This window comes from Drosophila innubila (assembly GCF_004354385.1).
Source record: "Drosophila innubila isolate TH190305 chromosome 3R unlocalized genomic scaffold, UK_Dinn_1.0 2_E_3R, whole genome shotgun sequence".
Taxonomy (NCBI): Eukaryota; Metazoa; Arthropoda; class Insecta; order Diptera; family Drosophilidae; genus Drosophila; species Drosophila innubila.
This window is the reverse complement of record NW_022995380.1, coordinates 899,308-914,307: the sequence shown is the minus strand read 5'-3', so window position 1 is coordinate 914,307 and position 15,000 is coordinate 899,308. Positions and strand designations below refer to the sequence as shown.

At 42.6% G+C, this 15,000-nt stretch overlaps 2 protein-coding genes and 1 long non-coding RNA gene across 3 annotated transcripts; 1 reads left to right on the top strand and 2 right to left on the bottom strand.

Moving 5' to 3' along the window:
* Positions 1-339: 339 nt before the first annotated feature.
* On the top strand, positions 340-7,118 carry LOC117791409 (G-protein-signaling modulator 2). Its single transcript, XM_034631147.1, has 3 exons — positions 340-1,268; positions 1,328-1,909; positions 5,291-7,118. The coding sequence occupies exons 1-3, from the start codon at positions 588-590 to the stop codon at positions 6,020-6,022; spliced, it is 1,995 nt and encodes a 664-aa protein (XP_034487038.1). The 5' UTR covers positions 340-587; the 3' UTR covers positions 6,023-7,118.
* Positions 3,277-3,484, bottom strand: LOC117791410. The gene is made up of 2 exons (XR_004618044.1): positions 3,396-3,484; positions 3,277-3,340 (listed from the first exon to the last, which is right to left on the bottom strand). It is a non-coding gene; the product is annotated as an uncharacterized LOC117791410 (long non-coding RNA).
* Positions 7,119-7,978: 860 nt separating the features above from the next.
* LOC117792428 lies at positions 7,979-14,557 on the bottom strand. The gene is made up of 3 exons (XM_034632579.1): positions 13,702-14,557; positions 12,242-12,674; positions 7,979-11,165 (listed from the first exon to the last, which is right to left on the bottom strand). The coding sequence occupies exons 1-3, from the start codon at positions 14,509-14,511 to the stop codon at positions 8,203-8,205; spliced, it is 4,206 nt and encodes a 1,401-aa protein (XP_034488470.1). The 5' UTR covers positions 14,512-14,557; the 3' UTR covers positions 7,979-8,202.
* Between the last annotated feature and the right edge of the window lie 443 nt (positions 14,558-15,000).

Sequence of the window (15,000 nt, the reverse complement as noted above, 5' to 3'; positions counted from 1 at the left end):
GAATTTGAATTTATTGATCTGGCAATACTGCAATAAAATTAGCTGGTAACGCCTTGGCAGATTGCGTTTGTGCGCGTTAATTAAAAATTAAACAAACAATTGTTAAGAAAGCAATTAAAAAATTCTAATCAAATTCGAAATTAGATAAAATAAAGATGAATGGTTCTATAAAGGTTTGAAATTCGTCACCCTTCGGGGAGAAAAGTTTACAAAAGTTTATCTAACAATAATACCAAAAAGTCGACAAAATTCTTACAAAAATTTTAAAAAACTAAAGTTTAGAAAAACGTACCTTTTTTGCAAATGTACCTTTTTATAAAGGTATATAATCGAGCCAGATCGGTTATTTTTACTGGGTGGCAACCTTTGCTTTCTACTGGCAAAAGTGAATCAGAATGAAATTAACAAAACGAAATTAATAAAACGGTAAAAAAAGTGTTTTATTAGAGTAATTTTGATCAAAGTAACCACTAATACTAAGGCGAAATCACTCTACGTGCGTGTGTGGTGTGTGGTGGTCGCAGTAAAGACTCGAGTGCGTGTTTTTAAGCACATCAAAGGCGTAGAGAAGCATCGAAAACAAAGCCATGTCCTCGCTGTCCGCATCAGCGGAAAATGTGTCCACAATGGGCATTGGCGGTGGCCAAGACTCCGGCTCGCACCACGGCTCCGACGGCGGCTCCAGCATGTGCCTCGAGCTGGCGCTTGAGGGCGAGCGTCTGTGCAAAGCGGGCGATTGTCGGGCGGGCGTTGCCTTTTTCCAGGCTGCCATACAGGCGGGAACAGATGATCTGCGCACGCTTTCCGCCATCTATTCGCAGCTGGGCAACGCCTATTTCTATTTGGGGGACTATGCCAAGGCCATGCAGTATCATAAGCACGATCTAACGCTAGCCAAGTCCATGAACGACAAACTGGGTGAGGCCAAGTCATCCGGCAACCTGGGAAACACTCTGAAAGTAATGGGGCGCTTCGACGAGGCAGCAATCTGCTGTGAACGCCATCTGACACTGGCTCGCCAGCTGGGGGATCGGCTCTCCGAAGGCCGTGCACTCTACAATCTTGGCAATGTGTATCATGCCAAGGGTAAGCATTTGGGTCAGCGTAATCCGGGCAAGTCTGGTGACGATGTCAAGGAGGCGCTAGCCAAGGCTGTCGAGTTCTATCAGGAGAATCTGCAGCTAATGCGTGATTTGGGCGATCGAGGTGCACAAGGACGCGCCTGTGGAAATCTGGGCAACACGTATTATCTCTTGGGTGACTTCCAGGTAAGTTTGTCATCGCTCTTCAATGATTACATCTGCATTAACTCCAATCTAATGTACAGGCTGCCATTGAGCATCACCAGGAACGCTTACGCATTGCTAGAGAGTTTGGAGATCGCGCTGCGGAACGTCGCGCCAACAGCAATCTGGGCAACTCGCATATCTTTCTGGGCCAGTTTGAAGATGCCGCCGAGCATTACAAGCGCACACTGGCATTGGCCATGGAACTGGGCGAACGTGAGGTAGAGGCTCAATCTTGTTACAGTCTGGGTAACACGTACACTCTGCTGCACGAGTTTACCACGGCCATTGAGTATCATCATCGGCATTTGGCCATAGCACAGGAGCTGGGCGATCGAATTGGGGAAGCCCGTGCCTGCTGGTCATTGGGCAATGCTCACTCGGCCATTGGCAATAATGAGAAGGCTCTGCAGTTTGCCGAATCCCATCTGCAGCTGGCCAAGGAACTGCATGATCCGGTCGGCGAAAGCACAGCGCGTGTTAATATTTCCGATTTACGTAAACTGCTGGGCATGCCAGAGGCGGACCATACGCCAACTCCGGAGGAGGAACGCTCAAGCGCATCAGATCACTCTGCTAGTGGACATCAATCAGATGGTTCTGAGAACTCACAGGGACGCATGGTAAGCATAAATCAAACTCTAGAGAAACTTAATTGGGTTGGTTGGCAAAACTTTAGCTACGATTTTTGATGTCACAGCAAAAATAGTGATTTCATTTATCAGACTGTTTACTCCGAAAACAACAAAGATGTCTGGTCTGTGGAACTATAAAGGTGGTAAAAAAGTGTAGTCATTGTGGAGTCCCTAATCGAAAAATTACGATCATTTTATGCTACTTTCGCACTAGGATAAATTCGGGTATCACAGAAATGAAACCAGCCGAAAACCTCCCAAAAATTAATGGGTTTTGTGTGGTTTTCGGTTGGTGTAGATTTCTGTCGCTCCCCCAAATGAGTCAGAATATGCGTTGGTTTTTTTTTGTGCACGAATCTCAAAAATTCGGATTTGCTTTATTAAAAGTACAATCTTGACCACAAAACAGTCTTAAGCCATTTACAAGAAGAATTATAAAGGAGCGCGATATATGGGTGCCTCACAAATTGTCTAGAAAAAGCATAATGGATCAAAAATGTTCATCTGTGAATCCATACCTAAAATAAATTAAACTGACTCGTTTATGTGACTAGTAATGAATAATGGGTCACATACTACAATGTTGTGAGAAAATTATACTGATATGTGCAAACACTCATCTCGGACCTCTATTGTCAACAATTAAACCGTTTAAAATTTGCAACTTTTTTTTATTTATTTTATTTATTATTTTCATAATTTTTTGATTTAGAGCGAGAGATAAAACTTTAACGTAAAGACTTAAGATTAAAAACTAAACTTTAACTTTAATGACAAATAATTTAAATGGAAATGATAAATTGGGTATCTCAATTTTTTTCAATCATCTAAATCAGATTCTTGGGTTGTACTCTCAAAACTCAACCTTTATTTGTGATTCCTGGTTTTAAAGTAACAAATTATAAGCTAACACATTTAGGGGTCATTTATAGTTTGTTTTTATTTGTGAGTCATAAACATTTGTATATTTTATTTTAAATATGTGTTAACAACAATCCCAGCAGCGTGTATAATTCTGTCTCTGGCATAAATAGAACGCCTTAGAAGTGCAGTGCCAGTCGTTCATGCCAAAAACGCCGTTTTGGAGCCACAAATGCACGCATTGCTCGCTTCCAGGATTGTCTGGTTGTCCAGCCGTCCAGGAGATAAATTTCAATGGTAATCCATTTGTTATAGAGAAGTACTTGGAGGTTTCTACAAGATCGTTTACTGATATCCAATAGAAGTTTTTTGTGTCGTAGCCTTTAAGAAATGTCGAAATTGCATCCATTTCCTTTTGCGATTCAATTTGAGCCAAATCTCCGCCAAGCTGACGGCATAAATGAGCAGACTCGAACCAGTTGACCTTCTTTTTACCTAAGAAGTAGTATTTCTCTCCAATCCGTTGATATGCCTGAGTTTCGCCATTATCACAAGTAACTATCAAATGGATATTCTAAGTGATTCTTAGTTTTATTTTATTTATTCATATTACCTTGACTAGTTGATCCTTTGGGATAGTTCAAGTTATATGCCAATGCAAGGCACAAACAGAGTGAGAATATAACAAGCGAAGAATACACCATTCTATAATGTTGCCAATGAGCGACTAACAATTTTGATCTCTGTATGTTCTTATATAGCTGCCGATGACAAGCATTGGTTAAATTTATCAGAATAATGATTGTTCTGTTCTTACTGAAGAAATTGACCGATAATGTATCATGAACCTGAGCATGTTTCGTAAAAATACAATGCTACTTTAATTTGATTGGGTTGATTCTATAAGGTGAACTGGATGTCAACAGAAGGAATTTAATTGCATTATGTATGTTCTTCGAGAAATTACTCGCCTCTTACAGAGTTGAGAGGTCACCAACCTTCTAAAGCACAATTTTTTAAACTGGTATATAATTTTGTTACTTTGCTACTTTTTTCGGATATATCTGTCCTTTTAAAACATTCCCTATCCGTTAATATTTTTTAGACCCCGTACTTAAAAATAAGTACGGGGGTCTATTAAGTTTGTTCTAAGGAATAAGTGCGGCAGAAGAAGGCGTGGCAGACCCTATAAAGAATTTATATTCTTGATCAGCTTCAATAGCCGAGTTTATATAGCAATGTCCGTCTGTCCGTCTGTCTGTCCGTCTGTATGAACACCTAGATCTCAAAGACTATAAGAGCTAGAGACACCAAACTTGGTATGTAGGTTCCTCTATATTGCAAACAAATCAAGTTTGTTTCAGAATTTGGCCACGCCCCTTTACCGCCAAAAAATCGACATAGAAAATTTCATATTCAAATTATAAGAACAATTTAAAAGCTAGTGACATAAAACTTGGTATGTAGATTCCTCTATATTGCAGGCAGATAAAGTTTGTTTCTTTTTTGGATCGGACCACTATATCACATATCGCCCACAGGCACAATTGGTCGAAAATCAAGTTTTAGTAGGAAAAACTTTTGTTTTATGAGATATCTCAACCAAACTTATACTAGATGCATTCAACTTAGTTTTATATATCCTGACTAAAGTTGGTTTAAATCGGACCCCTATATCATATAGCTGTCATAGGACCGGTCGGCCGATAATCAAGTCTTAGTATGAACACCTTTTTTTATGAGATATCGTAACCAAACTGATACAAAATGTATATAACTTGGTTTTATATCTCCTGACCAAAGTTGGTTCAAATCGGACCCCTATATCATATAGCTGTCATAGTTCCGATCGGGCGGAAATCAAGTCTTAGCATAAAAAACTTTTTGTTTTATGAGATATCGTAAACAAACTAACAGAATATGCTTTTAAGTTTGTATTACACATCCTTACCAGTTCAAATCGGTTTACTATATTTGAAACAAGTAGTCAAAAATGTAATACAGAGCTCTGCAAGGGCGTCAAGTGAGCAGAATATTTTTGAAGTTTTAGCAGTCTTAGCTTTTTCCATAGTAAGTTTAAGCCAATGAAACAGGTCAAGTTTAAATTTATTTTTTCTTTATCTTTTTTCCTTATTTTCTGGGTGTTTGTATGTAAAAGGAAGAATGAGGCATTTCCGACACGATAAAGTATATATATTTTTGATCAGCATCAACATTCGAGTCTATAAAGCCATGTCCGTCTGTCCTTCTGTGTAAGCGCCTAGATCTCCGAGACTATAAGGGCTAGAGATACCAAATTTGACACACAGGCTACTATAAACTCTACGCAGATCAAATTTGTCACGCCCATTTCCGCTGTCGCTAATCGTGATGTATATCAGGGGACTTTATTCGTACCCATAATTACTTTCTGTGACACCAAAAAAGTTTGATTTGAGACTTTGTTAAAAAAAAATTTCTTTGACAATCTTTAATTATTTACTTATTAATGTGGTTTATTTTTTAAAGGTTCGCGTGCGCCGCCAGAGCATGGAGCAACTGGATCTTATCAAGATCACACCGGATGGCAAGCGCATGCAGGAGGAGAAAAACAAGGCGGCCACAGCCGCCAACACAAAAGCCAAAGAGGACGACTTCTTCGAGATGCTTTCGCGTTCGCAATCGAAGCGCATGGATGACCAGCGTTGTTCCATCAAAATCAACACAGGCGGCGTTGGAGTAGCGACAGGTGCAACTCGGAAACCGCTTGTGCAGCAAAACTCGATGTTTGTGGATCCCACAAATCTGCCGGGTCTGAAGTCGCCATCGTCTGCAATGCCGCCAGCCATTGGCCATGCTCCGTTGGCACGGAGTGCAACAACCACACAACAGCCGGATGATGCTTTCCTGGACATGCTGATGCGTTGCCAAGGCTCGCGATTGGAAGAACAACGCTCTGAGTTGCCCCGGCCACATGTCACCATGGATGCGGAGGCGCCACAATTACAGGCACCACAGGCAGCAGCTGCGTCTGGTGCTCGGGGTCAGTCTGGACGTGGGACCACCGTGCCCGACGAGGATTTCTTCTCGCTTATCATGAAAGTGCAGAGTGGACGCATGGAGGATCAGCGGGCATCCATACCGTTTGGTGGCTTCAACAATGCTCAGCGAAATGCGCGAGGCAACAATAATAATAATAATAATAGTAACAACAACAACAATGCTACAGGTGGTGTAGGTGGTGGTCCTGCTGCCAAGTAGACGTCCCAATCAAGCTGTCCATTTAGGCTGCTGCTCTTTCATCATTTGTTATACGTACATTTTGGCCATTGCATGCCTATTGTCCCACTTTTGGTCAATTGGCTATTGGCTATTGGCTGCTAAGCATATGATTTAAGAATTATACATGAATTTTAGTTTGATACCGACTAACAAAAGTAACCAAAAATGATGCATTCTTCTACTGTTTTCTAAAGTGCACTCAGATGCATCTCTCTTCCATTTTGATGCATTTGTTGATCACACACAAATAAACATATACATACATTTATACTCACATCTAGTAGAGACGGTTGAACAATATGATATTGCGCTTTTTAAATGTCCAAAAAATTAACACAACTTTAAAGAGATATTAATGTTTTTAAATTGCATGCAAAGCACATACTACGATAATGTAACTAGTTTAGGTCCAAAATAGCTCAATAGATTAATTGCATATTCGCTATACTTTGCTATTCTTGTAGACATCATAGGTCTCTCTTTAATCTCTAAATATACCCATCCATACATACATACATACAAACATACATATAAGCAATTGCATTATACAAACACTTTCCAATTGTAACTTGAGTATTGCATTTTTCTACTGAAACTCTTCTCAAATACATATACACATATATATTTATAAATCCGAAATACATTAAAGAACTTACATATTTTACTTTAATTATTTGATTTGATTTAGATTAAATTTTTTCTATATTTTTTCTCTCGAGATATTTACGACTGTCATGGGTTAAATTTTAAGACCCGACGCCGTTTTAGAATGTAGTCTACCATATACACAATACGGATACCATTCAGATATCTATCTATACATATATATATCATATATATATATAAATTTACACACATGCAAAAAAAAAAAAGAATACCGATCCGAGGTTGATTGATTTAATGAGAAAAACAACAGAGTTCGTGTTGAATGAAGTGAAAAGCCAAAATTTTTAAATGTTATTAATGAATGTATATTGATAATGAACAAGGTCAGATCAGATCAGATGCTAATTATATTGATATATGTATGAAATGTATTATTATAATATATTAAAATCCCAATTGGTTGCTGACAAACTTGTAATCGGCATTTTCAATTCCTTCACTCTTTTTAGAAATTTCCAATAGCAGGGAAGAAAATTGTAGTTTAAAATTTGTTCTAATATGTATTATACATTAAGCTTATACGAAAATTACCTTTTTTTTCTAAACTCCCGTATCATTAATTCATTATACGATATTAAATCGATGTCTGGAAAAAACATCCAAATTTATGGAGGTCATTCTGAGGTGGCGCATCAACGATCTATTTTGAGAAATCAGTCATCAGCTTAAAATATCCGATATAATTGTTTTTTAACCCTAAAAGATAATAATTTAAAAAATAATAATCATTTTTCTTAGTTAGCTCAACTGTTTGCTTTTCAAAACAATATCGACTGTCCAGATTAAAAATACAAAAATCGTAGAGAAAAACAATTTCAAATATGCGGCATCCACGTTCTTTTGGAATGTGTGCAACATATGAAGAAGTCACGTTATTTTTGGCAAATATTTGAATGAATTCTTTAAGCTGATTAATTTTATAATATTGTCGTGAGGAAACCACAAAAGGTACCTGTCATTAAATTGTGGAATACAAGTACCTGTCAAAATAGTACCCACAAAAAAACGTTATATTTTTAACAGTAGCTGTGGGTGTAGTAAAGTTTTCGTAAAATTTAGAAAACACGGATGTCCGTTAAGAAAATTAGCGACTGTTTACCGATTTTGGTAGACTTTTTATAAAGTTTTGGGGGGTGAAAAATTTAAAAAAAAAAACTTGATCTGCGTCTTGAAGTAAATATGCGATATATACTTTAAAGGGCCTCCCAATCTTCTGTTCTAAAAAAATTTTGTTTTCCCTTTTCATTAAAAAGCTAACTGGGTGCTTCATTCGTTTTTAAAGCTTTATTTATAAATTAATCATCTTATGAGTCTAGAAAGTACAAATTATAGATATTTCGATATAAATATAGTATTTGTATGATTAGTGCGGACCCCTTGTAGATCCGGGGCATGCACCATTGAGTGTCTAACCCAAATTTATTTACAAATTCATTTATATAATTTAACGCTTAACAACAAACAATATCTGCTCCTCCTGCTGATCCTGCTGCCTACGCCTTGACCCGCTTAACACTCTCCGGCTGTGCATCTTCCAGCACGAATATGGGAAGAGAGAAGTCGACGGGCTTTTCTCCGGCTGCAGCTGCTGCCTTTGGATAATCGTAGACATTCTTGTGCAACGTTTTGTGCCAGCCACGTTTCAACATGACGTAGACGACAAAGATGCTGACGAGGAATGCCGAGCAGCTGGCCATGACGAACATCGCCAGCTGCACGGATTCATCAGGTGCGGTGGCTGCCTGGGCATGAGGTGGCACTGCCGGGCGATGCACAAAATGGGAACGTGTGAGATCCGGCCGGAAGTGACCAGCAACTAGTTGAAAGCCACCGGATGTGATGGCCGATTCAATGGCAAAGGCCATGTCCACTTTGGCCTCGTTGTGCAGCTCGAAGCGTACAAGGAGAGAGCCATCGAAGTTCTCCTGCACCCGCAGATTCTCGACAACATCGCCGAGCAGCTGCTGCAGTTCACGGCGTATGGAATCGTAGACATTGCGTACACTGCTCCCGCTGCTGTTGGTCATGTGCAGCTCAATGGACACCGCCTCGATCGGCACATGGTCGCAGTGTCTTTCGCCCTGACCAAAGATGTGCGACGACTGCAATTGATTTCCGGCAGCATCCACGCACCAGCAATTCCGTCCGCTGCATTGCTGGGCACGGAATGCACCCGCCTCATCGCAGCTGACCGGGAATGTCGCTGTTGTGGCCAAGGCGCGACAGCGTGTGGTGTTTAGCTGCATGGGTTGCAGGGACGACGATTCCACCGACAACTGTGAGTCCAACAGGGAGTTGGCCAGCTCCAAGACACGCTCCGTGACAGATTCTGGCACGTTGGTTGCTGTCACAGTGGGTTGCAGCTTCAGCTCCACTTCATCCAAGTCCAAGTCAATGTTGTCCACATCGTTCAGCTGCGTCAATTGGCCAATGAGCTGCTCCATCAACGGATCTCCCAGATCGTAGTTCTTGCGTTGCCTCGCCTGGCGACTGTTGCAGGTGGGCTCAATGTCCCGGGTCAGGCTACCCTTGAGTGGTGCACCCTTTCGATCGGCACACCAGCATACGCCATAGGGACTGGGCAGCTGCTGCTCCTGCTCCTCCTCCGTCTGCAGACGGGCAAAGGCGCGACTCACAATCTCCGTGGTGCGTGGCGTGCTGGCCAAAGCGGGCTGCTTGCCCAGACACTGGACGGGACTCCAGTGACCGGTGACGGGATCGCATCGTGGCTGGAACCACACCGAAGAGTGTCCACTGCGCTGGGCGGCCAAGCTGTTCTTGAGCTTGAGACGCTCGCATTGGGTGAGCACTGGACAGACGGAATTGCAGGCGAGCTCATTGTGGAACAGATTCTTGGTCTGGCAGGCAGCTGCATCCGCATCGATGTGCACCGCCACACACTTGTTGGCCTTCGGGCTGAAGCGATAGCGCGTGTGATTGTGCGACGTGTTGGCGCCGGAGAGGCACACATTGTCCATGGACTCGAAGCAAACGTCGCGTGTCTTGGAGCAGCAGACGCCACGATTGCTCACCGGATTCAGTTGACAGGTGTGGGTGGTGGGACACGCCTCGTGCTCGTTGTGGGGACCACAGCTGACGTCGAGCTCGCCCTGCTGGAGGGGATTGCCCTCGGCACAAACGGAGGCACGACGCGGCACACAGATGGGCATCTTGGGACAGGGACTGTCCACGCACTCCACACTGATCAGCTGGCACTCCTCGTCGCTGGCACAGCTCACCTCCTGGCAGTAGTTCCGACACTGACAAGTGGGACAGCCGTTGGCATCCACCTGGTAACCGCTCTCGCAGCTCACGTTGCACTTTGCCTGCACGCAGGCGTAGCTGGCGTTCTCCTGGCAGATGGGCGTGGCAGGTGACTTGATCCTGGTGCCAGCCAGCTGCTGTCCCTGGGCATCCACACACCAGCAATGGCCGTCGGGTGAGCACTGCACCTGCTCCCATTTGCCCGTCTCCACGTCACATTGGGCCACCGTCATCTGGCGTGCCGGAATGCCCAGCTCGGAGCTCTGATGCAGCTGTATCGCCTGGAGGTGCTGGCAGGCCGTCTTCAGTTGGGGCTCCACACATTGTGTGCCACAGCCGTTGGAGCAGCAGCGACGCGATCCCTCGCAGTGGGCATCGGTGCGACACTCGTAGGCACAGATGTTGGCATCCAGGTTGTCCGTTGGAGCAGGTGGCACCAGGTAAGGGCACTGACCGGGCTTACGCGGCAGACAGGCGGGCACTGGCGGGCAGTATTCACCCTCGCAGCTGACATCGACTATGCGGCATTCCTTGCCCTGGCCACAGGTGACCCCTTCGCAGGGATCTCGGCACTGGCAGGCGGGACAGCGGGTGTTGGCATCCAGTGCGAATCCATACTCGCATCCCATGCGACAGGTGAGATCGAGGCAGTCCAATTTGTCGCGCAGCTGCTGGCAACTCTCGTCGCTGACATTGAAGCCACGCGATTGTGGAATCTCTGTGCCAAAGCTGTCCACGCACCAGCACTGCTCCACCTCCATCTCGACCATGTCGTCATCGGCAACGGGTCGCTTCGGCGCTGGCGCCACCTTCTTAAAGTCCGTCTCGAACAGTTGTCCCAATCCCTGTTGTCGCTCGGCGCCCATGTCAATCACCTTGGCACTGCGTCCCATCACTGGAGCTGCCACCTGCACCTTGAGCGCATTGTCATCCACACGATAGAGCTTCAGGCGTTCCGCATCGCGTCTGCTCCGTTTCGATGGAGCACTGCTCAACAGCATTCGCATCCGGCGTATGGTATTCTCCTCCAGAATCTTGCGCTGCTCCGCCCGCGTCACGCGTATCTTCCGCTGCTCGCACTGACGTCCCGCGTAGTCTCCTTCAGCCGTGCAACGTGGTGCCGGCATTGCCAGCTGCATGCCCTCCTCCGTGCCCTCCATGCGCTCGGAGAAGTCGCGCAAATATTCACACACTATAAAAGATAAAAGGAATATATGAATTCATCATTCTTTGCCTTGTTACTCGACTGGGAAATCCTTCCCAATTAGATCAGAGATCTACACTTGTTGGATTTTATTTAAAACTTGTTTTCGTTTTTAATTATTAAACAGAAAAGAAAGCTTATCATGCTGTCTGGATATTTTAAATTATTCCCTCTTTTTTGACCGATCAGAGATCTAACTTGCTTTTTTTGGCTATAGAAAATTCTTTTCTTTTCCATTATTAATACTAAAAATTCAACAACTTTTTAAAATGAAAATAATTTGATTAACTCATTCCCTCTTTTTTTTAACGGAATCGAGATCTACACACTTTTTGTTGCCTAAAGACATTTTTTTGCTTTTCCATAATTAATTCTACAAATTAAACAGCTTTTTCAAAGGAAAATAATTTTTTTAACGTTAATAAATTAATTGATCTAATAATGACACCAAACATACGAAGGGAAAAATATCTTTAGTGTCTTAGCTTCGTAATCAGATATCATTATAATCATTTAATTTTCCGATTAGTTCTTAGATTCCAGAAAAACTCTAGGCATGTTCTATACAAGTCCACAGCTGCCACTATAAAATTAAGAATTTCTAGAAAATTTTTTAATTATTTTATTTCAAGAGGGAGAATATTCGTTAGTTAAAAGATGATATGACAGCTCAACAAATTTGAAAATTAGCCCTATTTTAAGCCTAATGAATACATGAAACTTAAAAATTGGAAAATTGTGCCAATTGTTTGAAATGTGCAATGGAAATGCAGAAAATGGAATTTTGACAATAAATTAATATGCATTTTAAAATAACAAGTAGTAAATTGTTAAAATAATTCTGATGTAATTCTGGACTAGATAACAAAAAATTGAGATTCTCAAATCGCAAGAAACGAATAAATAAAAATCAATTAAAGTAAAAAATAAAAATGTTGGCTTTCATGGATTTTAGCTGAATTATTAATTACATTTTCTATAAATTGAAGTATTTACTTAGAAACATTTGCACAAGTTTACATTACTCTTTTGCCAATAAAAATATGAATGGAATGTGAACTTACTCGTCTGCTGGTGCGTCGTCTGCTGATCTCCAGAATCTGTTGTTTGCTCCGGAACTGGACAGCACACGCTCTCCGTTTCACGATGCAGCTTGGTGCACTTGTACTGCTCCGGGCACATGATGCGGTTGCTCATGGAGCGACCCTGCTTCGCCTCTGCTTCGGGCTCAAAGAACGCTGTCGGCTGGAAGCTGCGTGCCTGACGCTCATCGAAACAATACATGACTTCTCCACTAACTGTATCCGAGAGGGGTGTACCAATGTCACAGGGATTCGAATAGGCCAAGTCCGGCTTACAGACTGGCCAAGAGGCACAGAGAGAAGATCCGGACTCGCATAGCGGATCGGTGGCCACCTCGCAATGGGAACCAATGGCGCACTTAAATCCCTCACAAGGTTCAGAGCACTCACAAGTCGGACAGCCATTGTGATCATTCTTTAAGAAAATAAAATTATATTTATGAATACGTTAAGCTAACTAATTAGTTTTCGAATAAAGATTTTCCTCAAGTGCAGAACAAAATATGACATTCCCAAAACTCAAAACATCATTTGAACTATTAACATTTTCAATTGATCAATGGGTTTTAGACATTTATCGCATACATATAAGTTTCGGATCGGTATAACAAATATGTTTTCTACAAATATTGTGATCCCTTATTCTTAGGAATGTTCCCATAATCTTTACAGATTTTGAAGAGAATTGCTTTGGAAAGCAACAAATTTCAGATATTAAATTGTTTTTAACATTTTTGCGTAGTCTCAAAAATCTATTACCACAAATTTATTTGCAGTTTCAACATAATTATTAACTTTTATAGAAAAACAAGTGGAAAAGGCTATAGTCGAGATCCCGACCATATAAAATGACTACCAAATAAAAACTACTGCATACTTTTAGGTGAGTGTATTGAAATAATGCTTTTAACTTTGGCTAGCTATTCCTCCCGTTCTACTTGTCCGATCTTGCTGCGGTTAAGTGATATTATACATAATATTAATAAATAACGTTAATTACCATAAAACATGTACTAACTTATAAACTGTTGGTATGGTGGTTCTTCGCAATTTGCGGGGATGAAAGGGGGCGTGTCAAAAATATATAACAAACTTGACCTGAGTTTGGTATCTCTATCTCTTATAGTCTCTGAGATCAGACGGACATGGCTATAACGACTGTTGATGCTGATCAAGAATATATATACTTTATGTGGTCGGAGGTGCCTCCTTCTCCCTAGTACATACATTCCAACAAACACAATATACCCTTTTACTTCTTTTTTAAGTAACGGGTATAATAAATGGAATCAAAACATATTTCAGACATTTCTATGTGATTTGAATATAAACTAGCCGCAAAGGCTAGATTCCGACTATAGGAATACGTTACATAAAAAAAGTTGATTCCCCCTTTATGAAAAGATGACACACATAGACATAGTCGCATCGAAAGAACTCACCTTGAAGCCATATTCACAGACGGCGGCGCAGATATTCGAATCGCATTGTTCCATCTGGAAGCTGCGGGCATAGGAGCGACTGATCATGTTCTCCCAGCCATCGCAGTTGACATTGTTGGCTGCGCCCATGGACTCCTTGATCTTGTGTCCGGTGCGCGGATCCACACACCAGCAGACGAGGCCGTTCCTTGAGCATTGCCTAGGAGAGTACTGACCACCGGGTCCATTGCAATCGGGCACATAACCGCGTCCCTCACGCTCATTGATGGACAGGATGTCGGCCAGGGCCTTGGCCTGATGGCAACCCGTCACATTGCTCGGCTGCTGGCAATTGAACTGGCAGCCCTTGGTGAAGCAACATTTGTCCAGGTTGCGGCACTCCAGATCATGACTGCAGGGTGCACCACACATGTAGCCGGTGCGTTGGGTGTACTGCGCTTGTTCGGGAGCTGGACAGATGCCTGGCTTCTGGAAGGTCAAGGTGCTGGGACAACAGACACCGTAGTCATTGCCGGATTCCACCATGCACTGGTAGAGGGGCGGGCACTGAGGCTTACCCGCCTCCTGACCACACAGGAAGGGCCTTACGCTGTCCTCGATGGCCAGGGGGAGTCCGGCGGGGCAATAGTTGGCCAAGGAGCGTGCCTTCTTGCATGTGGGCAACGGTGGACATGGCTCCGACTTGCACTGCACTTCCTGCAGCTGGCAGGACTGTCCATTGGGACACTCGAGACCATCGCACGGATCCCGACAACGACACACCGAGCAACCCGTTTGCGGATCGCGTGCAAATCCCGACGGGCAGAACATGCGGCAAGCCGAGGCGCCACAATGAGATGGCTCCTTGCACTGAACGCCACTTCGACTTGCATTTCGTGTACCCGGCAACTCCACGCCATACTCATCAATGCACCAACAATCCTCGCCAGCTCGTTCGTTTGTGCACTGAATGCTTTCGAATTCGCCACCTTTGCGACAACGTGGAATCCTCACAGCTCCTGAGGAACCATTCGGTTGCAAAGCCTTGGCTCGACGCGACTCCGCACGTCTCAGATGTTGGCAGGCTGTTAAGTTACCTAAAAAGCAGAGATCGCAAATAAGAATTTTGAATTTTAAGCCAGACTAAATTTAAAAAAATTATTTAGATAATTTAATATTTAAAAATTATTTAGATAAATGGCAAATTCTATAGTTTCGGATAAGACATCCTAAAACAAAAAAAATGTTTGTTTTAATGTATATTAAAACTAATTGTAACTTCATTTTCATTACTTTAAATATAATTTATCTTAATAAATT